Source organism: Panthera tigris, chromosome B3, assembly GCF_018350195.1.
Source record: "Panthera tigris isolate Pti1 chromosome B3, P.tigris_Pti1_mat1.1, whole genome shotgun sequence".
NCBI classification, from domain to species: domain Eukaryota; kingdom Metazoa; phylum Chordata; class Mammalia; order Carnivora; family Felidae; genus Panthera; species Panthera tigris.
Window position 1 is genome coordinate 73,261,595 of NC_056665.1, and position 19,591 is coordinate 73,281,185.

General features: G+C 54.3%; 1 protein-coding gene and 1 non-coding gene across 2 annotated transcripts; one reads left to right on the forward strand and one right to left on the reverse strand.

The window, feature by feature from the left end:
* The first annotated feature begins 169 nt into the window (after positions 1 to 169).
* Positions 170 to 10,810, forward strand: MMP14 (matrix metallopeptidase 14). The gene is made up of 10 exons (XM_042989364.1): positions 170 to 578; positions 4,574 to 4,722; positions 5,102 to 5,224; positions 5,605 to 5,912; positions 6,409 to 6,570; positions 7,009 to 7,169; positions 7,347 to 7,485; positions 7,618 to 7,768; positions 8,245 to 8,360; positions 8,735 to 10,810. Exons 1-10 carry the CDS (start codon positions 474 to 476, stop codon positions 9,067 to 9,069), a joined length of 1,749 nt encoding a protein of 582 aa, XP_042845298.1. The 5' UTR covers positions 170 to 473; the 3' UTR covers positions 9,070 to 10,810.
* A 7,305-nt stretch (positions 10,811 to 18,115) lies between these two features.
* Positions 18,116 to 18,221, reverse strand: LOC122239825. Its single transcript, XR_006219210.1, has one exon. It is a non-coding gene; the product is annotated as a U6 spliceosomal RNA (small nuclear RNA).
* Positions 18,222 to 19,591: the final 1,370 nt, after the last annotated feature.

Consider the following 19,591-nt stretch of genomic DNA (forward strand, 5'->3'; position numbering starts at 1 on the left):
CCGTCCGCTGGGTTCCCCCCCCCCCCCCCCAGACCCCCGTCCTTAGCTGTGGCCTCAACCCCTGCAGATGGCAGCCTCCACCACAGAAAGGCAACATAGGGGTTTTTTTTACCCGGCTCTTGGCTGTAATTGGATTCAGGCTGAAACAACCACGTCCGCACCGGGAAAGGAGGGCATTGGGGCGGGGGCGGAGAGGCTGTGGGAGAAGGGAGGGACCAGAGGAGAGAGTGAGAGAGGGCTCGCGGATCCAGTTCGCAGACTAAGCAGAAGAAAGATCAAAAAACAGAAAAGAGGGGACGAGCAAACAGGCGCTTTCAAGAGCAATCCCCTCATCTCCAAGCGGACAACGGCCTAGGAATCCAAACTCAGCGCCCACCGAAGACAAAGGCGCCCTAAGGGAGTGGCGGCACGACCCCAGGGCTTGGGCCCCACCGCGGAGCCCGCACGGCTGGCGGCCGGGACAGTCGCGGACCATGTCTCCTGCCCCACGGCCCGCCGGCGGTCTGCTACTCCCCCTGCTCACGCTCGCCACCGCGCTCGCCTCCCTCAGCTCGGCCCAAAGCAGCTTCAGCCCCGAAGTAAGTGAGCTCCTCCAGTCCTGCCGGGAGTCGCGCCCGCCGGGGAGGCGAGCCGGGGGTCTCCCAGGTCTCCCCCGCTCGGAGAGCAGGGCGCCGGAGGTCTCTGGCCCTCCGACCCGCAGGAACCCCCTCCCTTCCTTTCCCTGCTCATCTCCAAACTTCCAAGTCGATCCAACTTCTGCTTCCCCCCAACCAACCCCCGACCCGCCGCCAACTTTCTTCCCCAGCCCTTTCCTGGGAAGAGCTTTACAGCGGGGCCCACCCCAACCCTCCCGGTTCTGCCGGGCTGTGAGTTCAGCTCCGGAACCAGGAGGGAGCCTGGTAAATACTTGAACTCGGCTCAGACCCAGCGCTGCCCTGGTTCCTTGTCATGTGCGCGAGATCGTTGTTTCTTCAACTTTCCAACCCTCCAGCGCTCTCCCGCCCGCGCCCGCCGGCGCTGGGGCTGCCAGGGAGGCTCGAGTGGACGGCGCCGCGGCTCCGGGCCCCCCACGCTGAGCGCCTCCCGGGCGGTCCCGGCCCTCCGTGGATGCAGGCGCCGCCAGTTGGGGTCAGGGCTGGACGGCCTGGCGGCCCCGGCCCCCGACCCACCCCGCCTCCCTGAGCGGACCCCTCTGTGTCCCCGGCCCGGAGCCCTGGCGTCGAGGGTCGCGGAGCTGGCGCCCTGGCCGCGTTTCCGTACACACAAAGCTCTCCTTGTGAGCCAGGGGCTCGGCCGGCCGAGCAGCCGCCTCCTGCCTCTACCCCCACTCACACCACCCGCCTCCAGCGAGGCCTTTAGGCTCTTTTTGTTGCTTTTGTTAATTGCTTTTCTGTGTTAATTGCAGGGAGACTGAGGGCAACGCACCGGGGAGTAGGGTGAGAGGGCCAGGCCCAGGGCACCCCGCAGGGTCTCTACCGCCTCCGGCGACGCCCCCCCCCCCAACTCTTTCCCAGACTCTGGCCCACCGGCCCGGGAGGAAGCCGCGTGGGAGTTGTCTGGGGAGGTTTTTCCTCTTTCTTTCTCTCTCTCTCTCATTTTGGGGTGAAGGTGGGAGACGAATTTGATCAGCTTCTTATTTTGGGCCATCCCAACCCACTCAGCCCGGCAGGGCCTGGGTGCGGTCGGGAGGGGCCGGGAAGGGCCCCAGAAGGGGGAGGGGATCTGGACTTGGCTTCCTCCCTCCTGGTCCTGGCCCTGGACCCACCCCCGGAGGAAACGTATCCAGAAAGAACACACTCTCTCTGTCCCGAAGGGATCCGAGGCTAAAAAGAAAAGCGTGGCCCTGGGGAGGGGGTGGCCAAGGAGAGTGCGAATCTGCTGTGGGGCCCAGCCTGACAGGGTCCTGCTGGAGGAGGCATCCTCTCTCCAGGCCTGGAGTCTTCATCGGAGGTCTGCAAGGAGAGCCCCTAACAAAAGGAGTCTGGACATCTAGGGGCTGTCCCCTGCCAACTTTGCCTGCCCTGCCTTCCCTCCCCTGCCCCACTAGGCCCCCCTAGGGGAGGGGCAGCAGCCCTGGCTCTGTTTTAAGTGGGTCATGGGCAGTCCCAGTGCCAGAACCACCATTTGCTTCTGGGCCACGGAGGGAGGAACAGGCCCAGAGGCTCTGATCCAGGGCCTTCCTGAGAGCCAGAGTTCCCCTCATCCACCCACCCACCTACCCACCTTCTGCAGGACTCCTAGGCCAGAGGTGGGAGGGGTTCTGTTGAGTTTTCCCCTAGGGGAATACTCAGACCACTCAGTTTTCGAGACAAAGCCAGCCAACTGAGTTTTTTGACCTAACGTAGTTGCTCCCTCTCCAGGCCAATCTAGAGGGCGAGCTCGGGTGGAGAGGCCTCAGCCAGCCGGGTCCCTCCCACCAGGCCTCCAGAGTCCTGCACCAGCTCCAGGACAGCCCTCTCCTCCTCGTGGCCTGTCTGGCACTTGGCCCTTCCCCCACCCAGCCGCAGACACAAGAGTCCTCTCTTCTGTGGTTCCAACCTCACCTCCTAGTCTTCTCTGTGGTTCTTGCTTTGCTCAGAGCCTAGGCCTGGGAGGAGAGGGATGGGGGCACTTCCTTTCCAGGCTTTGCAGCTCTCTTTGACTCCAGGGAAGTCCCTTTCTTGCCTAAGTCTCCATTTTTCTCTCTTGCGCATGGTGGGGGGGGGGGGGACTTTGTGGGTGTGAATATTTAGACCTGCCTACTTTCTTGAAAGACTCACAGGGGAGAGGGATTGATCCCACCGCTCCTAGATGTGGATTCTCTCCACCTCTCTGCCACCCTCTATTCTGTCATTCTGCCCTAGCAGAATTCCCCTCAGCTTTGCTCCCTGAGGGTTGAGGGGGCCTGACTTCAGTCCTCCTGACTGCCAGCTCCAGGAGTAGGCCACTCCCAAGCTTCTCCAAAGCTGAAGTAGTGGCTCCCCCACCCGGGGTCATAAGCCTGGGGTGTGTGTACCCTACAGGTGAGGCCAAGGGCAAAGGGAGTTTCCTGCATACTTGGGCACAGGCCATTGCAACCTCCCACGGGCACTAGCTGTGGCATCAGCCAGCGCAGGTCAGGGCAAGCAAGCCTACAGCTTGTGGGGAGAGTAGCCGGGTTCTGGAGCACCCTGCTCTGCTCCCCTGTGGTAGAGCAGAGGTTAAACTTTGCTCCCTCCTCTACCCCTGAGGAGGGGCTCTCAGAGCCGGGTGGTGCTAAGGTTATTCAGGCCAGGCCTGTTGGCTGGGGAAAGGCTGGGTTGTTTACATCTTGGGCCCTAACTCCCATCAGCCTTGGGGGATCACTTCCCAGAACCCTGTTGCAATTCTTGCCCCTGCGGGCACATGTCTCCAGTCAGCTGCTCCTGAATCACCCCCAGCCCCAATGCAGGAGCACTGCTCCACTTCCCGGGCTGGGCCCAGAGGTGAAGGGCCACATGAAGATCCATCCTGACAACCTGGGATAAGGGATGTGGTGCCCAACAGCAGACTCCACCCCTCTGCACTCCCAGATTCCATCCCAGGCAATGTGCAGGCCCCCTCTGGACTCCTTAAGAAGGCAAAGCTGGAACTGGGACCAGAGTAGTATCTCCCCTAGAGAATCCCAGCATTTTCATATTCCATATACACCTTGGCTTATTTTACTTTTCAGGCTTTAGGAAAATACTCCATTGTTCTTACAATAAAGGCTGACTTTCCACCCCCCCCCACCCCCCCCACCCCCACCCCCGTCAGCAGGGCTTTGTAGTTTGCATACCTTTCAGTCAAACACCAAAAACCTAACTTTATTTTAAGGCAGCATGCCAGCCTTTATATTATGAACAATTCACAACATACCTTAAGTAAAATACAGTCACCGAGTCTCTACCACCTCCCCCATCTCCCACTGCCCGTACTGAGAACCTTAAATAAGGGCCTTTAGGTCCCATGCCCTAGGTCAGATGCTCGGATGGGAACAGTGGCAGGATCCTGGCTCAGTGGCTGGATCACACCCCCAACACCTCCAAATGTCCCGGCTTCCCCCTCTCAGCAGCCAGCCTCAGCCCTAGCTCCTTTTCTGCTCACCTTTCCAAAAAGATCTCAGCTGTGAGGGTCCTGGAAGCATGGCATCCCTGTCCCAAGAGGGTCTCATGCCAGGACCAAAATAGAGCCCCCTCAGCCTCCCCACCTCCACCCATCAGGGGCACAACCCATCAGGTAGGACATGCTATATTTACAAGAACACTGACACGGAGGAGGAAAGTGCTGGAGGAATCTCAGCTCTGAGAAGACGAGCCATCTGGGTTCCCATTCTCAAGAGAGTTCACAGCCAAAGTCCAGAGCTGTGGCTCCCTACCCTGTTTGAGCCCACAGCCCCAAGAAGGCAAGTCCTACTGGGGCCTGGGCCAGAGTTCAGGTCCAACCTGGGAATTCCTCCAGCCCCACTGCCAGAGCCAGGCTGGGAGCTCGTTGCCCTTTCCTCCTAAGCCAAGGGTGCATGCCAGACACCGTGAGGGGGTAGAGTCTCCCCTTGGGCCAAGTGGGGATGCTCTAAGCCACGTTTCTTTCCCTACAGGCCTGGCTGCAGCAGTATGGCTACCTGCCCCCGGGGGATCTGCGAACACACACACAGCGCTCACCCCAGTCCCTCTCAGCTGCTATCGCTGCCATGCAGAGGTTCTACGGTCTGCGAGTGACGGGCAAGGCTGATGCAGACACCATGAAGTAAGTGCTAGGCCCCGGCAGGAATTCTGCCCAGCACCCACAGAGCACAGAGAGGTTGCTACCTGACTCCTGCCCCCTACCTCAACCCCGCACGCTGACCCTGAGTAACATATGCCTACATGTGCTCCTTCTCTCCCCTGGTCTCTGGCCCTTGCATCCCTTCTCCTCCCCCATGCCCTACAGTCTCCCCCCCATCCCCACCCGACCCTGCCTCCGCCCACCCTATACTCCCACTTTTTTTTTTTTTTTAGACCCTCTCTTATCCACCCTGACCTCATAACCTTGGCCCTTTCCCACACTGACCCTGAGGCCAGACACTCCCCCACTCTGAAGACCTTTCTCTTTCATACACTATCCTGACTGCAATCTCACACCCCAGGGCCATGAGGCGCCCCCGCTGTGGTGTTCCCGATAAGTTTGGAGCGGAGATCAAGGCCAATGTTCGAAGGAAACGCTATGCCATCCAGGGCCTCAAATGGCAGCATAATGAGATCACTTTTTGGTGAGTCCAACAGGCAACTTGCCTTTCTCCCATCAGAGTTGCCCTTCCTGTCAACTGTACTTACAGACTGTGAGGACTCCTGTCCTACTCACCTCTGTTCCTGTGAAGCGTCCTCGGGAGTGGGGAGGAAAGGGGCTTTAATCCTGGAGAAAGGTGCAGCCTGGGGGGCGGGGGTACATCCCAGGGCCAGAAAACCAAAGCCTGTGGGTCCCTTGAGCCCTCAGTTCTTGGGGCTGAAGCATCGTGAGGCAGCAGGAAGAGCCAGGTCAGCAGAGGTGGCTGGGCGGTTCAGGCAAACCTGGGAAAGTGCAAGGAGGGAGAATTTTATCCTTTGTTATCCTAACACACTCCCATCCTCTCCCCGTGCGGCTGGACCTCAGCATCCAGAATTACACCCCCAAGGTGGGAGAGCATGCCACATTCGAGGCCATTCGCAAGGCATTCCGCGTGTGGGAGAGTGCCACACCACTCCGTTTTCGAGAGGTACCCTATGCCTATATCCGAGAGGGCCATGAGAAGCAGGCCGACATCATGATCTTCTTCGCTGAGGGCTTCCATGGTGACAGCACACCTTTCGATGGCGAAGGTGGCTTCCTGGCACATGCTTATTTCCCAGGCCCCAACATTGGAGGGGACACCCACTTTGACTCTGCCGAGCCCTGGACTGTCAGGAATGAGGATCTGAATGGTGAGCGAGGTAGCCCTGGGACTCATTTATTCTGGGGAGAGTCAGTGATTGTTTTCATGGGGGGTCTCCCGCCTCCTCCCAAAACCTCAAACCCCACAGTCTCTGGGCTACAAACATCTCCTAGTCTGACTTCCAGTGAAAGCAGGGATCTTATTTTGAGCTATTTACATCTGGTCCCTTCTCTCACCCAATCATTGACTTCCCAGTCAAAGACTTCCCACTTTTCTAGGCAAATGGCACCTCCAACTCCTGGGAGAAACTGGGGCCCAGATAGGACCTCAGCTCCCCTTAATACACATCTTCCTGGTATTGGTATCTGGCCCCAGAGCACTCTCTCACCTCCAACCAGAACAGATCGCTGACTGGCTTGGTGGCTTTTTGGGTGGAAAACATAACAGGCCCAGCCTCGGGTATCAAAATGAAGCCTCTGGTGGGAAAGCAGAGAGTCTGAGGGAAGGGGCCCAGGCTGCCCTCATAATCATCCCCATCCCTCCAGGGAATGACATCTTTCTGGTGGCTGTGCACGAACTGGGCCACGCCCTGGGCCTTGAACATTCCAACGATCCCTCGGCCATCATGGCACCCTTTTACCAGTGGATGGACACAGAGAACTTCGTGCTGCCCGATGACGACCGCCGGGGCATCCAGCAACTGTATGGTGAGTAATGTATGCCTACATGTGCTCCTTCTCCCTCCTGTTTAAATTGTTTTCAGTGTCTAGTTTTGAGAAAGAGAGACAGAGCATGAGCAGGGGAGGGACAGAGAAAGAGGGAGACACAGAATCTGAAGCAGGCTCCAGGCTCCAAGCTGTCAGCACAGAGCCTGACACGGGGCTCGAACTCACAAACCATGAGATCATGACCTGAGCGAAGTCAGCTGCTTAACCTACTGAGCCACCCAGGCACCCCTATTTCTTCTATATATTTTATTCCTCTCTCACCTTTGATCCCACCTTTTCTGTCCTGCCCCAGCTGATTGCTTCAGCCTCCTCTAAAGGTCCACCCACACCTTTGCAATGGTATCGTCTGCCCATATATCTGTTCTTTCCTCTCCCCTGTCACAAAGTCTAAAGTGCCTTTCATGTTCTCTACACCAGGAAGTGAGTCAGGGTTTCCCACCAAGATGCCCCCTCAACCCAGGACTACCTCCAGGCCCTCTGTCCCTGACAAGCCTAAAAACCCCACCTATGGGCCCAACATCTGTGACGGGAACTTTGACACCGTGGCCGTGCTCCGAGGGGAGATGTTTGTCTTCAAGGTGAGAGGAAGAAGTGGGCTGGTTTGGGAGGCAAGGGGGCTCTTTGCCCAGCAGGCTGGGTGGAAACAGCAGCAGGAAGGCTAAGAACTAGAGCTGAGGCAGTGGGAAGCTTTGGGGACTGAGCCAGAGGACTAGCTACAAGACATAACGCCCTGTCCCCACCTTGACGCCTTCCAGGAGCGCTGGTTCTGGAGGGTGAGGAATAATCAGGTGATGGATGGATACCCCATGCCCATCGGCCAGTTCTGGCGGGGCCTGCCTGCATCCATTAACACTGCCTACGAGAGGAAGGATGGCAAGTTTGTCTTCTTCAAAGGTAACCAGGCATTCTACCTTAGTGCTCTGGGTGTGGGGAGAGTCTCCCTGAAAGAGTGGATTCCACTCGACTTCTCCACAGCCGCAAGAGCCCAAGTGGAACCCTGATTGTGCTCTTCTCTCTCCTCCCCAGGAGACAAGCACTGGGTGTTTGACGAAGCTTCCCTGGAACCTGGCTACCCCAAGCACATCAAGGAGCTGGGCCGAGGACTGCCTACTGACAAAATTGACGCTGCTCTCTTCTGGATGCCCAATGGAAAGACCTACTTCTTCCGGGGAAACAAGTGAGACCCCATCCTCTTGACCCAAGGCCTCTCTCCTCAGATACCACCACCAGATTCTCTCAGTCTTACAGGAGGACCCACTTTACCCCTGGGATGTTTCCCTGGAGACGTTGCTGGCTGAGCCTCTGCTATTGCCTAGCAACAGACAGCCTCCATTAGGTGCTGAGTGAGTGGGAAGTGACCGGGTCACCATTTCAGACCTGGTCATTTGGCGCCTCCTGCCCCCAGCGCCGTGCCTCCACCCCAGCTGCCAGGCACTATCATTAAAGGCTACTGGTGGCTCCTTGCAGCCTGGGACCTCCCATCCACCCCCACCTTCCGCCACTTTCGGCCACAGGCCCTCATTACTCAAAACCCCTGTCCTGCACCCTGTCCATAGCCACCCTTTGCTCACTGGTGAATTCAGTCCTGGGCCCTGCTACCCTCCAAGGACATGCCCAGGGCCCGACCGCTTCCCCTCCTCTCCTCTCCTCCAGGTACTACCGTTTCAACGAAGAGCTCAGGGCAGTGGACAGCGAGTACCCCAAAAACATCAAGGTCTGGGAAGGAATCCCTGAGTCTCCCAGAGGGTCATTCATGGGCAGCGATGAAGGTGAGCGGCAAGCCGGGGAGGGTGTCTGGGGCGGGGGGGGGTATGAAGACAGGGGGTTAAGGAAGAACAGGAGGAAAGATGGACAGTATCACATAGAAAGCAGTGATGATGAGAACAGCAGAACCCTTGCTGTGTGCCAGGCTCTGAGCAAAGTGCTTTGTGCACATCGGATACCTAATCACCACCATGCTGCCAGCCTGCCACTAGAATTACCCCTTTTACAGCTGAGGAACCCGATGTTCAGAAAGGGTTGGGGATTAGCTCAACCGGGTCACTCCACTCACAGATTTTCCTTCTGTTCTTCTCTCTGTGGGTCTTCTGGATGCTGCCCCCATCCCTTGTTCTCCTTGCCACCTTCTTGCTGACCCCTGCAGTCTTCACTTACTTCTACAAGGGGAACAAATACTGGAAATTCAACAACCAGAAGCTGAAGGTAGAGCCAGGCTACCCCAAGTCAGCCCTGCGGGACTGGATGGGCTGCCCCTCATCGGGGGGCCGGCCAGATGAAGGAACTGAGGAGGAGACAGAGGTGATCATCATCGAGGTGGACGAAGAGGGTGGCGGGGCAGTGAGCGCGGCCGCCGTGGTGCTGCCCGTGCTGCTGCTGCTCTTGGTGCTGGCTGTGGGCCTCGCCGTCTTCTTCTTCAGACGCCATGGGACCCCTAAACGACTGCTCTATTGCCAGCGTTCCCTGCTGGACAAGGTCTGACCCCCACTGCCGCCCGCCCACTCCTACCACGAGGACTTTGCCCCTGAAGGCCAGTGGCAGCAGGTGGTGGTGGGTGGGCTGCTCCCACCTGTCCCGAGCCCCCTCCCTACCCTGCCCCCCACTTCCCTTCTTTTCTGTCCCACGGCTGCCTCTCTCAACCTCAACCCTGGCGTTGCTTCTTCCCTAGATGGGTCCCCTGGGGGCTGATCAGGGGCCGCCCCTTCCAGCCCCTGGCCCCCCCCAGGGGGCCTCTGTAGCTTGGTGTGTGTCCAGCCCCATCTGAATGTCTTGGCTCTGCACTTGAAGGCAGAACCCTCGGACCTCGCTGGCAAAGGTCAAATGGGGTCATCTGCTCCTTTTCCATCCCCTGATGTACCTTCAACCTCTGAACTCTGACCTCATGAGGCTCTGGGCATTCCAGCCCCACGAGCCCCCAGGCGCAGCCCGTTGGCAGCTTCCTACCACTCTTTCTGGCTAAAAGGAATATAATTTTGCTGTGGGGGGAGACCCTGAGAGAGTAGGAGTGGGTGGGGGCTGCACAGCTACCCTAAGACCTTGGGAGGAAAGCTCAGAGTCAGTCCTCTCTGCAAAGATCTGCCTCTGCTGCGCCTGGCCCCAAGAACTTCCCCAGAAGGAGCCTGAGCCATTAAGGGGCTGTAGAAACCCTTGACGGCCCTACCTCCACAAATGTTAGCTTCAGCCGGGGATGTCAAGGTTAGAGGAGCTGAGACCAGGGGGTGCAGCTACCGGGGTGGTGTGGGGCCAAGGACAGAGACTGTCTGGAGCCCTGGGGGTCAGCCTGAAGGCCACAGAGAAAGAATCTTGCTCAAATGCAGGCAGCTGGGGTAGGGACCAAGGAACAGAGCAGTCAGAGGGGACAAGACAGGACCAAAAGGCTAACAGGGAGGTGCAGTGGGAGTGGATGGCCAGGGGCCGGGCAGGCCAGGCCAGCAGGGACACGGCAAGGTGGACTGTGGTACCCAGGGAAGGGCATGTTTTATTGGAGCTCTCAGGAAGGGCCCGAGAGAGGCACACCTACTCACACCTCCTCCACTTTGGTGCCCTTCCTCCAACCAGAGTACACGTATGGGAAGGGTGGGGAGCCCAGAGAAAGCAGCAGAGACAACACACAACCAGGGACTGGCGACTTGGGACCTTAATGATGGCGGCCACCTAGTTAGGGAGGTGACTGACCAGGGGCTGGCAACGCTCAGCCAGCAGCCTCAGCTGGCCTCAGACGGCAGGTGCCTGGGTGAGTCTCAGTCAGGTTAGCCCCTCACTTCTTGATGCCCCTGCCCCTCAGCCCATCCTGCCGGTGTCCTGCCTCCTCTCCCCCACCCAGTCCACACATTTGAAGTCTCCTTTGGCCACTACAGGTGGTCATGGTACCGGGGACTTGGGAGAGTGAGACCCTGTGGGGGCAGTGAGAGGAGAGGGACGTCAGGGGTGGGAGGTTATGGGGGGTGGGGGGAGCATGGGATGAACGGTGCTGGCAGTTCGGCTAAATTTGTCTTGTTTGGGTTTTTTGTTTTGTTTAATGTATATTTTTATTATAATTATTATATATGAATTCCCTTCAAATCGTTCCTTTTTGTTAACAAGGGGCATGGGAAGGGTGGGGGTGGGGGGGCAGAGGCATCCGACCCCAGGAACCTGCAGGGCGGGGCTGGGTCAGTGCCCTCTAAGGACATTTTTGACCTTGTTCAACCTTTCCACAAAGAATAAATGGTGTTTCACATTCTTTGTGTGGCTGCGTTCTCTCAGAAAGAGAAATGAATGGAAAAGGCACTCGTAACTGGTGTTTTCTGTGAGGTGGGGTTTTAAAATTTTTCATAAAGGACTATGTTTATTCTTGGTGGACAACACGGACTCAGGGCTGTAGCTGGGAAGTGGGACATACTCCACTGGGGCAGAGAAGTGGTCCACAGAGCCCAGCTGCTCTCTCCCAACCTAGCCAAGAGGTTACTTTAGAGGCCCAGAGCTGCAAAGGGCAAGAGGAAGTGGTCAAGCTGAGGCCACTCGGAAAATCTTCCTAAATTGCATTACCCTGTCACGTGATCTGGCCGCAGACCCTCCATTTCCCCAGACCTGTCTTTTTGCTGCTAGGGACTCCCAGGATCTTTGACATTCAGCCTCAGGCAGGCCCTTTACCCCAGCCCTCAGCATCTAAGCCTCTTCTAGGCCTGGGGCTCTGCCTCAGGAGCAGAAGGAACAGAGAGGCAACCCATGGCCTACTAGGAGCAGCCTATCTCTGGCAAAACAGGAGTTTCACCCCACTTGACCAGGAGAGGCAGGATGGTCAGGTTGGAAGGGAAGAATAACAAGGCTTTGTTTCTTCGAAACTGCTGCCCCAGACTGGGTTCCCAGGCTGTCCACCCACCCTTCCCTTCCTCCGAAACCAGCCTGGAGGGAGGAATAGCTCAGTTGCTGAGTCAGCTCAGCTGAAGGGGAGCAGCCCTCTTTCTTCCTCCCCTTCCTTTCCTGCCTTAGCCCGGCCCTCCCCGGGCTCCAGCCCAGGCCCCCTCCACAGCCTTCCTCCAAGAGCACTGGCCCCACCTAGACCAGCGGTTCCATCCAGCTGCTCTTCAGGGCTGGTTGGTGTGATTGCTTTGGCAGAAGGGGTACCCCACCTCTCTGCCAGCCAGGAACCCTGACCCTATGACTGGCCTCCTACACCTCTCCTGCCAACAGCTGTTTGGCACGGCCTGTGTGTCTCAGCGGATTTGGACACCACCACCCTGCCACCCTCACAGGAGGGGATGGGGACCCTGAGAAGCTGGCACGAGAAAGTCAGGGGTTCTCTGGGGGGTGGGGGGCCTGTGCATGTCGCAAGGAGCTCAAAGATGAGCTCATGGCCCCTTTGTGTTTTTGTGGCCCGCATCTGGAGGCAATTACAGATGTTATCCAGTGGGAGTTCTGCAAAACACAGCTGGAGCCAGTAGAGGAGCCTGGGGAGGGGGGACTGCCAGAGGGAAGAGGAGGGGGAGCCTAGGGCTGCCACGGCTGGAGTGCGGTTTCCCCATCACGAGGAAATTGTTTGGCCCTGATTCTGGAATCACAAGATGCTCTCTGAAGCCAAGGGGGAGAGATGGGAACGGAGGACCAGAGACAAAGGGGGAAGAGGTGGAAGAGGCTTCATAAGCAGGGAGAATTGTGGGGTGGAGGCCGGCAAGGTCCCGTGCTTCTGACGTGCCCCGGGCCTGAGGGATCCAGCCCATGAGGCCACCCAGAGACCCCGGGAGGGGCCTTGCTGATCACACAGGGTCAGGCAGGGTGAAGGGAGAGCAGAGGGCCCTGTGGCTCCTGATAGACCTGACAACACTGCTTTCACTGGCCCTACCCCGCTTTGTCCGTTGGGCCTGACCCAGTTTCTAAGGTTCCAAGTTCCTTTATTCGAAAGCAGCACATGTGAGCTAGAGCAGCCAGGCGAGAGCCAAGGGGAATCTGTGAGGAGGTTTGGGCAGAACCCAGGGAAGCGGCCTCAGAGGAGACTGGACCGGGGGCAAGCGCTGAGGAGAGACAGCGCTCTGCCCACCACTGCACCCCCACACGTTTGAGGGGGGAGCCACAGACTCCCTTCTCCAGGGCTCCCACCACCAGCTGGGCCCACACCTCCAAGGCTGCCAGCCAGGCACTGGGTCACTGACATGAGAAGGGGAAGACCGAAGAGGAGCTGGGCCTTCTAGGGGAGAGAGGACTGAGTAGAGTGATGCCCCACACACAACCCTGGGTCAGCTCTGCTGGACCTTCACTGTCCCTCCCCTGGGGCCCCTTCTCCCCCTTCTGACAGACTTCCCCGTCCTCTTTCCCCTCTGGACTCCTACTTCCCTTTCCAGCTAAAGGGAGGTGGTAAAACACCAATATTGCTGAGGTCCTCGTAACACCCAATGACACAGGCACTAATGTTGCCCCCATTTTATGGGTTTGGAAACTGAGGCCCGGAGAAGACTTCCTCAAGGTCACAGCTCATTAGTCCAAAGTTAAAACCCAGGTCTTTCTGATTCTTTTTTTTTTTTTTTTTTTTTTTTCTGTACAGGTAGATTCTGACCATTCTCTGGGTGTCCCTTCCAGGGTGGACCCCATGTGGCTGGGTGTCTGTGTGGTAGTGTGTGTTCTAGAGATCTGACAGCATGTGTGTGCATGCCTATTCTTCTGGATGGCAGCATTGGCATAGGGAATAGGGCTCTTCCTCAGGAATCCACTTTGCCTGTAACCACCTCCCTCTTGGGGGACAGAAACAGGTACTCTGAGGGAAGGAAGGAAGAAGCAGGAAGGACTCAGAAGCCAGAGGGACTGAGCGGGATGCATGGCAGCAGCTAGGGGAGGGATGGTGGTGGTGAGCGGCCGTGGCAAGGGCTCCGGGAGGACAGTTCCCATTCCCCGAGTCCCCAGGGAAACCCCAGTCAAGGCTGCTCCATCGTCCTGCAGTCCCTGTACCCCTTTCTTACCCACCCCCCAAATCTGAATTCACCTCCTTTAGGAGACCAATTCCTGTACACCTAAACTGGGGGTTTCTGCTTCACTCCCTCAGACAGTTTTGGGAGACCAGAGAGACCCAGAGGCAGCCTTCAAGGGGGCTGGGCAATGGGGGCCTGGAAAGGAGGCAGGCCTGACTGGCCAGAAGCCACCTTCCAAATGAGCTCACACACATACTTTCCACCCTGGCCCACGGCCGAAGGCTGAGTGCCTTCCAGGCCAGCCTTCCCCAGCCAGACCCAGCCCCCTCTGTCTTCCTCTGTCCCTCACCAGTTGTGGACCCAGGGGCTCTACAGCAGGATCGGGCACCTGAGGGTAGAGCTGTCACCACATCCCAAGGGAGCAACTTCCACTGCCTCTATGCCAAAGCAGCTCCCCCCTTTCCCCAGAGTGCCTTATTTCTCCAATGTGCCCTTTGTGGCTTAGAGGAGGAGGAGGCCAGCTTCCTGCCCCCCAAAGACCCACACCTGGATGGGGAGGGGCAGTAGAGGGTACAGAAGAGGTGTCTACACTGCAGTGAATTGGCGGAAGGACTTCCTTTGAGTGCCTGAAGTAGCTCATTGACTCAGGGACCAGACCAGGTCTGGGAGCTGCCTCACCATTGGGTCACATCCTGCTCACACACTTCACTTCCCGATAGGGCCACTTCCCCGATTTAGGGCAGGATAGGCTCTGGGTGGGGCAAGGCCAGGATGACCACAAAGGAGGGGAAAAGACTGATGCCTCCGAAGGCCTAGCGGATTCACACACACGCGACAAGCTCCAGCTCATTTTGATCCAGCCTGTGGTCAAAGACGTCACCCTTTGCTCAGCTTCCAGAGACATGTAGCACCAGGCCAGAGAGCAAAACCAATTCCCAAAAATGCTCTCCTTGGCCACTCAGTGTCTGGCTCTGTGCTAGGAGCGTGGCCGCCCTGACCGTATATCCTGAATCCAATAATATCTTCCCAAAGTTCTGTGAGTTAGTATATTCAGACATGGCAGACAGTTCATCCCACTTTGGATTCCAAAAATATGGCCACTCCAAGTAGATCACACAGCCTGCCGTCGCCCTCCAAGACACTGATGGGATAGTTCGGTCAGGGAATGACTATGATTCATAATAATACCGACCCCATCACAGCCACCTGACAAACATGTTCGGTCCTCACTTCCTTACAAAGGAGTAGGAGGGTGCTAGGCACCCAGCACCCCCTAATAAAAGTTTGTTGGCTTAAATCGCCAACGAAAGTTGTGCCTATACACAAGTAAATGGCTCTAGCTGTGAATCTGTAAGCACTCTAGACACATCTATACAAGTATTATGTTACACAACTTACAAAGTCATTGAGCTGTAGGTTTGTTTGTTTGTTTTGTAGGTTTAAGTTTACTACATTTTATGAACTTTACCATATATTTCTCCTCATTCTTTGGAAAGTTAAAAAAAAAAAAAAAAGAAAGAAAAATACATCAAGGTAATGGATTCACAACTCCAAAACAATTACTTTGTCTCTACGGATTCCTCATGAGTCCCTCACAGCCTGACTTCAATCTGGGGGTGGTCAGTATTGGGCTGGGTTAACCCAGCTCTTCTGGAAATAGAATTATTTTTTTTTCTTTTAATTTTATTTATTTAAGTAATCCCTACACCCAACATGAGGCTTGAATTCAAGACCCTAAGATCCAGAGTTGCATGCTTTTCCGACTGAGCCACCAGGAGCCCCTGGAAACACCAATTCCTGGGACTGTATCCTCAGTCCGGCCTGCATCGGGACCCTGACCTGAAGGGTCCACACAAAGTCTCTCTTCCCTACCGCTCTCTATTATCCATGCCAATTGTGCCCCAAAGTCTCTACCGGCCTGTGCTCCAGAGCCCACTACTACTTGCCTGCACAAAACTGCTTATAAATTCTGAGTGGAGGAAAGCTGGACAAGGGGCCCAGAAAAACACCCATCCCATTCTCCGGTTGGCCACACCCCCTCCACTGCAGAGACCTGCCAGGTAGGGTTTGTGGGGCGATAGCGCCCCCTTGTGCTGGGTGTTGGCACTGCAAACCACGCCTGAGACCCGCGGGGGCCTAGCTACCATCCCCCAGCCCCACACCCCCGACAAGGGCCAAGGATACTGCCAGCCCGTTCCTTCCCCCTTTCCACGTTTCCACCCAGGCCACCTGTACTTAAAGGGGTGGGACTATGGGTGCAACAGGATGACAGGCCTTAGTCTTGCAGCTGCAGAGAGGAAGAAGTCAGAGTTTCCCTCAGCTGTCCCTGTGCGAGGCGGGGGGGGGGGGGGGGGGGGGGGGGGGGGGGGGGGGGGGGGGGGCAGCCCTCAAATAACTCCGGGAAGGAAGAGGGGGTGGAGTGAAAGGGGTGCAGGAGGAAGTAAGGGGGCACTTCGGTGCCCTCTAGGAGCTTCTCCGAGTTGGCACGCTGCCCTCCGTGGATGCCTCAAACACCGATGCCTGTCTCCCAGGCTCAAACCTCAGAATACTTTGACCCAACTCCTTTGGGCCAAGGCAAGCCGGCCTCTGTGATTCCTTTATCCAAGAGTGGGCATTTCTGTGTCACTTCTCTGGGCCCTTTGGTAATCATGCCCACACGCCTCTTGGGGTGCCTGTAACCTGCACCCATCCTCCTAACCTCATCCCAAGGTCAGGAGGAGCCTTTAATCCCAGTCTCACATTTATAAGGCTCTTCAATTTTGAACGTAAAAAATATGTCTTGGGGACACGTGGGTGGTTCAGTGGGTTAAGCTTCCGACTCTTGATTTCTGCTGAGGTCATGATCCCAGGGTTGATGAGATGCCTTCCCCACCCCGCCCCCCCAGATGGGCTCTGCACTGACAGAGCAGAGCCTGCTTGGGATTCTTGCTTTCTCTCTCTCTGATTAACCAAATAACATTTTTTAATGCCTTAAATAAAATAAAATATAAATATATGAATGCCTGTAGGCATTTGGTGACTATCACTGTATTATTGCTTTGTTTGTGCTAAGAGTTTTCATTTGTTGGGGCACCTGGGTGGCTCAGTCGGTTAGGCGTCTGACATGACTCAGGTAGGCTCCATGCTGGCAGTACTGGGCCTGCTTGGGATTCTCTCTCTTTTCCTCTCTCTGTGCCCAGTTTGTGCTTTGTGTCTCTTACTCTCTCTCAAAGTAAATAAACTAAAAAAATAAATAAATAAAAAATTGTTAAATAGAAATATTTAAAATACATTAAATATTGGGGCAGCTGCCTAGCTCAGTCACTAGAGACTGGACTCTTGATCTGAGGGTTGTAAGTTCAAGCCCCATGTTGAGTGTAGAGATTACTTAAAAAATAAAATCTTAATAAATAAATAAAATATACTAAGTATTTTCAAAACCATCTGTCTTTTTTTAACATTTATTTTTAAGAGAGTGCAAGTGAGGGAGAGGCAGAGAGAGGGGGACAGGGGATCCAAAGCAGGCTCTGTGCTGACAGGTTGACAGCAGTGAGCCTGATGTGGGGCTCAAATTCACCCGCGAGATTATGACCTGAGCTGAAGTCAGATGCTCAACCGACTGAGCTACCCAGGTACTCCTAAAACCATCTATCTTTTTTTTAAAACCATTTATCTTAGCATTTAATTTTGTAATATACCAGACATCCCCAAAATGGACATGATTGAGGTTCCTCTCAAACCTCTGAGATGTGTCTCCAAACTAGCATCTCATTCTTTCCAAAGCACAAGGAAACTTGCTCCTATAACCATATGGCAGGATCTTTAATCCCCACTCCCTTCAGACACAGAAGTTTCCACATCTTGAAAAGCTCTCTCCTGGATACTGCTGCAGTCTTGAATGATTTCCTTCATATCCCCCTTTTCTGTCAAGCCAAGGTTTTTCAACAGCTGTCTGCATTCCCTCACCAGTCTTTTTTTTTTTTTTTTTAGTTTTTTTTTTAAAGTTTATATATTTATTTTGAGAGAGTGAGCATGGGGGAGGGGCAGAGAGAGAGAATCCCAAATCCCAAGCAGGCTCTGAAGTGTCAGTGTGGACTTGGGGCTCAAACTCATGAACCTTGAGATCATGACCTGAGCCAAAATAGAGAGTTGGACGCTTAACCGACTGAGCCACCTAGGCACCCCTTTTTAAAGTTTTTTTTTTTTTTTATGATTCATTTAAGTAATCTCTACCCAACATGGGGTTCGATCTCATGACCTCCAAGATCAAGAGTGGCATGTTCTTCTGACTGAGCCAGTCAGGCGCCTCACCTGTCATTTCTTTTTAACCCAACTGGGAAGGTGGCCTAACCCAGGCATTTAGTGCAACTTCTCCTTTAAAAGAAAAAAAAAAAAATTGAAGTTTAGGGGCGCCTGGGTAGCTTAGTCGGTTAAGCACCTGACTTCAGCTCAGGTCATGATCTCATGGTTCAGTTCATGAATTTGAGCCCTGTGTGGACAGTGCAGAGCCTGCTTTGGATTCTCTCTCTCCCTCTCTCTGCCCCTCCCCTGCTTGCTCACACTCTCTCTCTTACTCTCAAAATAAAACAAACTTTAAAAAACAAAATGAGCATTAAAAAAAATTGAAGTTTAATGAGCATACATTGTTCTATTAGTTTTATGTGTACAATAAAAATACAGAATGCTGCATGAATCCATGTGTCATCTTTATACAGGAGCCATGTAATATTCTCTGTATGGTTCCAGTTGTAGCATATGTGCTGCTAAACTGAGTGCTGAAACTTCTCCTTAAAGGGCCCTCCTGATCTCTTTCTTCACAGCCCAGGCCTTTTCTGTGTTTTCACTGTCTTGGCTTCATGTTAGCATCGAACATAATTTGTTTCTAGAAGCTTCTTTGGCCTCGATTTCTGGGAAGTTATGCCATCCTGAAATTCATGAATCACAGCATTGCCAAGGAACCCTGAAGTCCCAGGACATCTGTCCCTCAGCACCAACCCTACCTGTACCATCAGCTTCTGTACCTCAAAAGCAGGGAATACACTGACTTTATTTGCTCTGTTAATTCCTGCCTCTGCCCTTCCAACTGTTCAGAACAAACAAATTCTTGTTCCATGCTATAGCTCTTCACATATTTGGATCTAGTTCTCATATATTCAAACCCTCACTCAAGTTAAGCTTTTCTTTAGGCAAAAAGCCTTTCTAGTTCCTTAAACAGCTTATCATATGACATGGCTTAGAGACTCCTCATCATTCCTAACACCCTCCTATAGATTGATTCATTATATCAATCTTTCTCTTTTTTTTTTTAAGATTTTATTTTAAGGTAATGTCTACACTCAACGTGGGGCTTGAACTCACAACCTGGAGGTCAAGAGCTGCGTCCTCCACCTACTGAGCCAGCCAGCCACCCCCATTGTATTAGTCTTTTAAAACAGCTTCCAGCACATAGAGAGGCAGTAACAAGGGCTCTGGAGTTACACAACCCAAGTTTGAATCCAGTCTTCACAACTTACTAGTTGGGTGGCCCCAAGTGATGTAATGTTCTTGAGCTTCAATTTCCTCATCGTTAAAATGGGGCTAAAAAAGGGGCACCTGGGTGGCTCAGTGGGTTAAAAGCCAACTTCGGTTCAGGTCATAATCTCGCAGTTCAAGGGTTCGAGCCCCACATCGAGCTGTGTGCTGACAGCTCATAGCCTGGACCCTGCTTCTGATTCGGTGCTTCCCTCTCTCTGCCCCCACTCCGTTTGTGCACACTCCCTCTCTCTCTCTCTCAAAAATAAATAAAAACATTAAAAATTTTTTTAATGTGGCTAAAAAGTAAAAATAATAAAAATAAGGTAAAATGGGGCTAATAACTGTAAGGGTAGTTGAGCGAATTAAAAGACATCAACTATGTGATGCCTATGACTGGCAATCATCGATTTATTCATTCAGTAAACATTTATTGAATACCTACTTTGTGCCAGATATTATTTTTGGCACTGGGGATACACCAGGAGACAAATAGATCCCTGCCCATGGCACTTACATTCTTGTGGGAGGAACAGGCAATAAACATGATAAATGAGTAAGATATATAGAATATTAGATCGTGATAAGAATTTTCCAAATTTTTGGTTCTGCATCCTTTTTGATTAACAATACCA

What these genes read in the sequence shown, in the direction of transcription:
- MMP14 (XM_042989364.1), top strand. Translation starts at nt 474, where the DNA reads ATGTCTCCTGCCCCACGGCCCGCCGGCGGTCTGCTACTCCCCCTGCTC. An exon ending in AAAGCAGCTTCAGCCCCGAA is followed by an intron (nt 579 to 4,573) that starts GTAAGTGAGCTC and finishes CTTTCCCTACAG; the next exon opens with GCCTGGCTGCAGCAGTATGG. An exon ending in ATTCATGGGCAGCGATGAAG is followed by an intron (nt 8,361 to 8,734) that starts GTGAGCGGCAAG and finishes TGACCCCTGCAG; the next exon opens with TCTTCACTTACTTCTACAAG.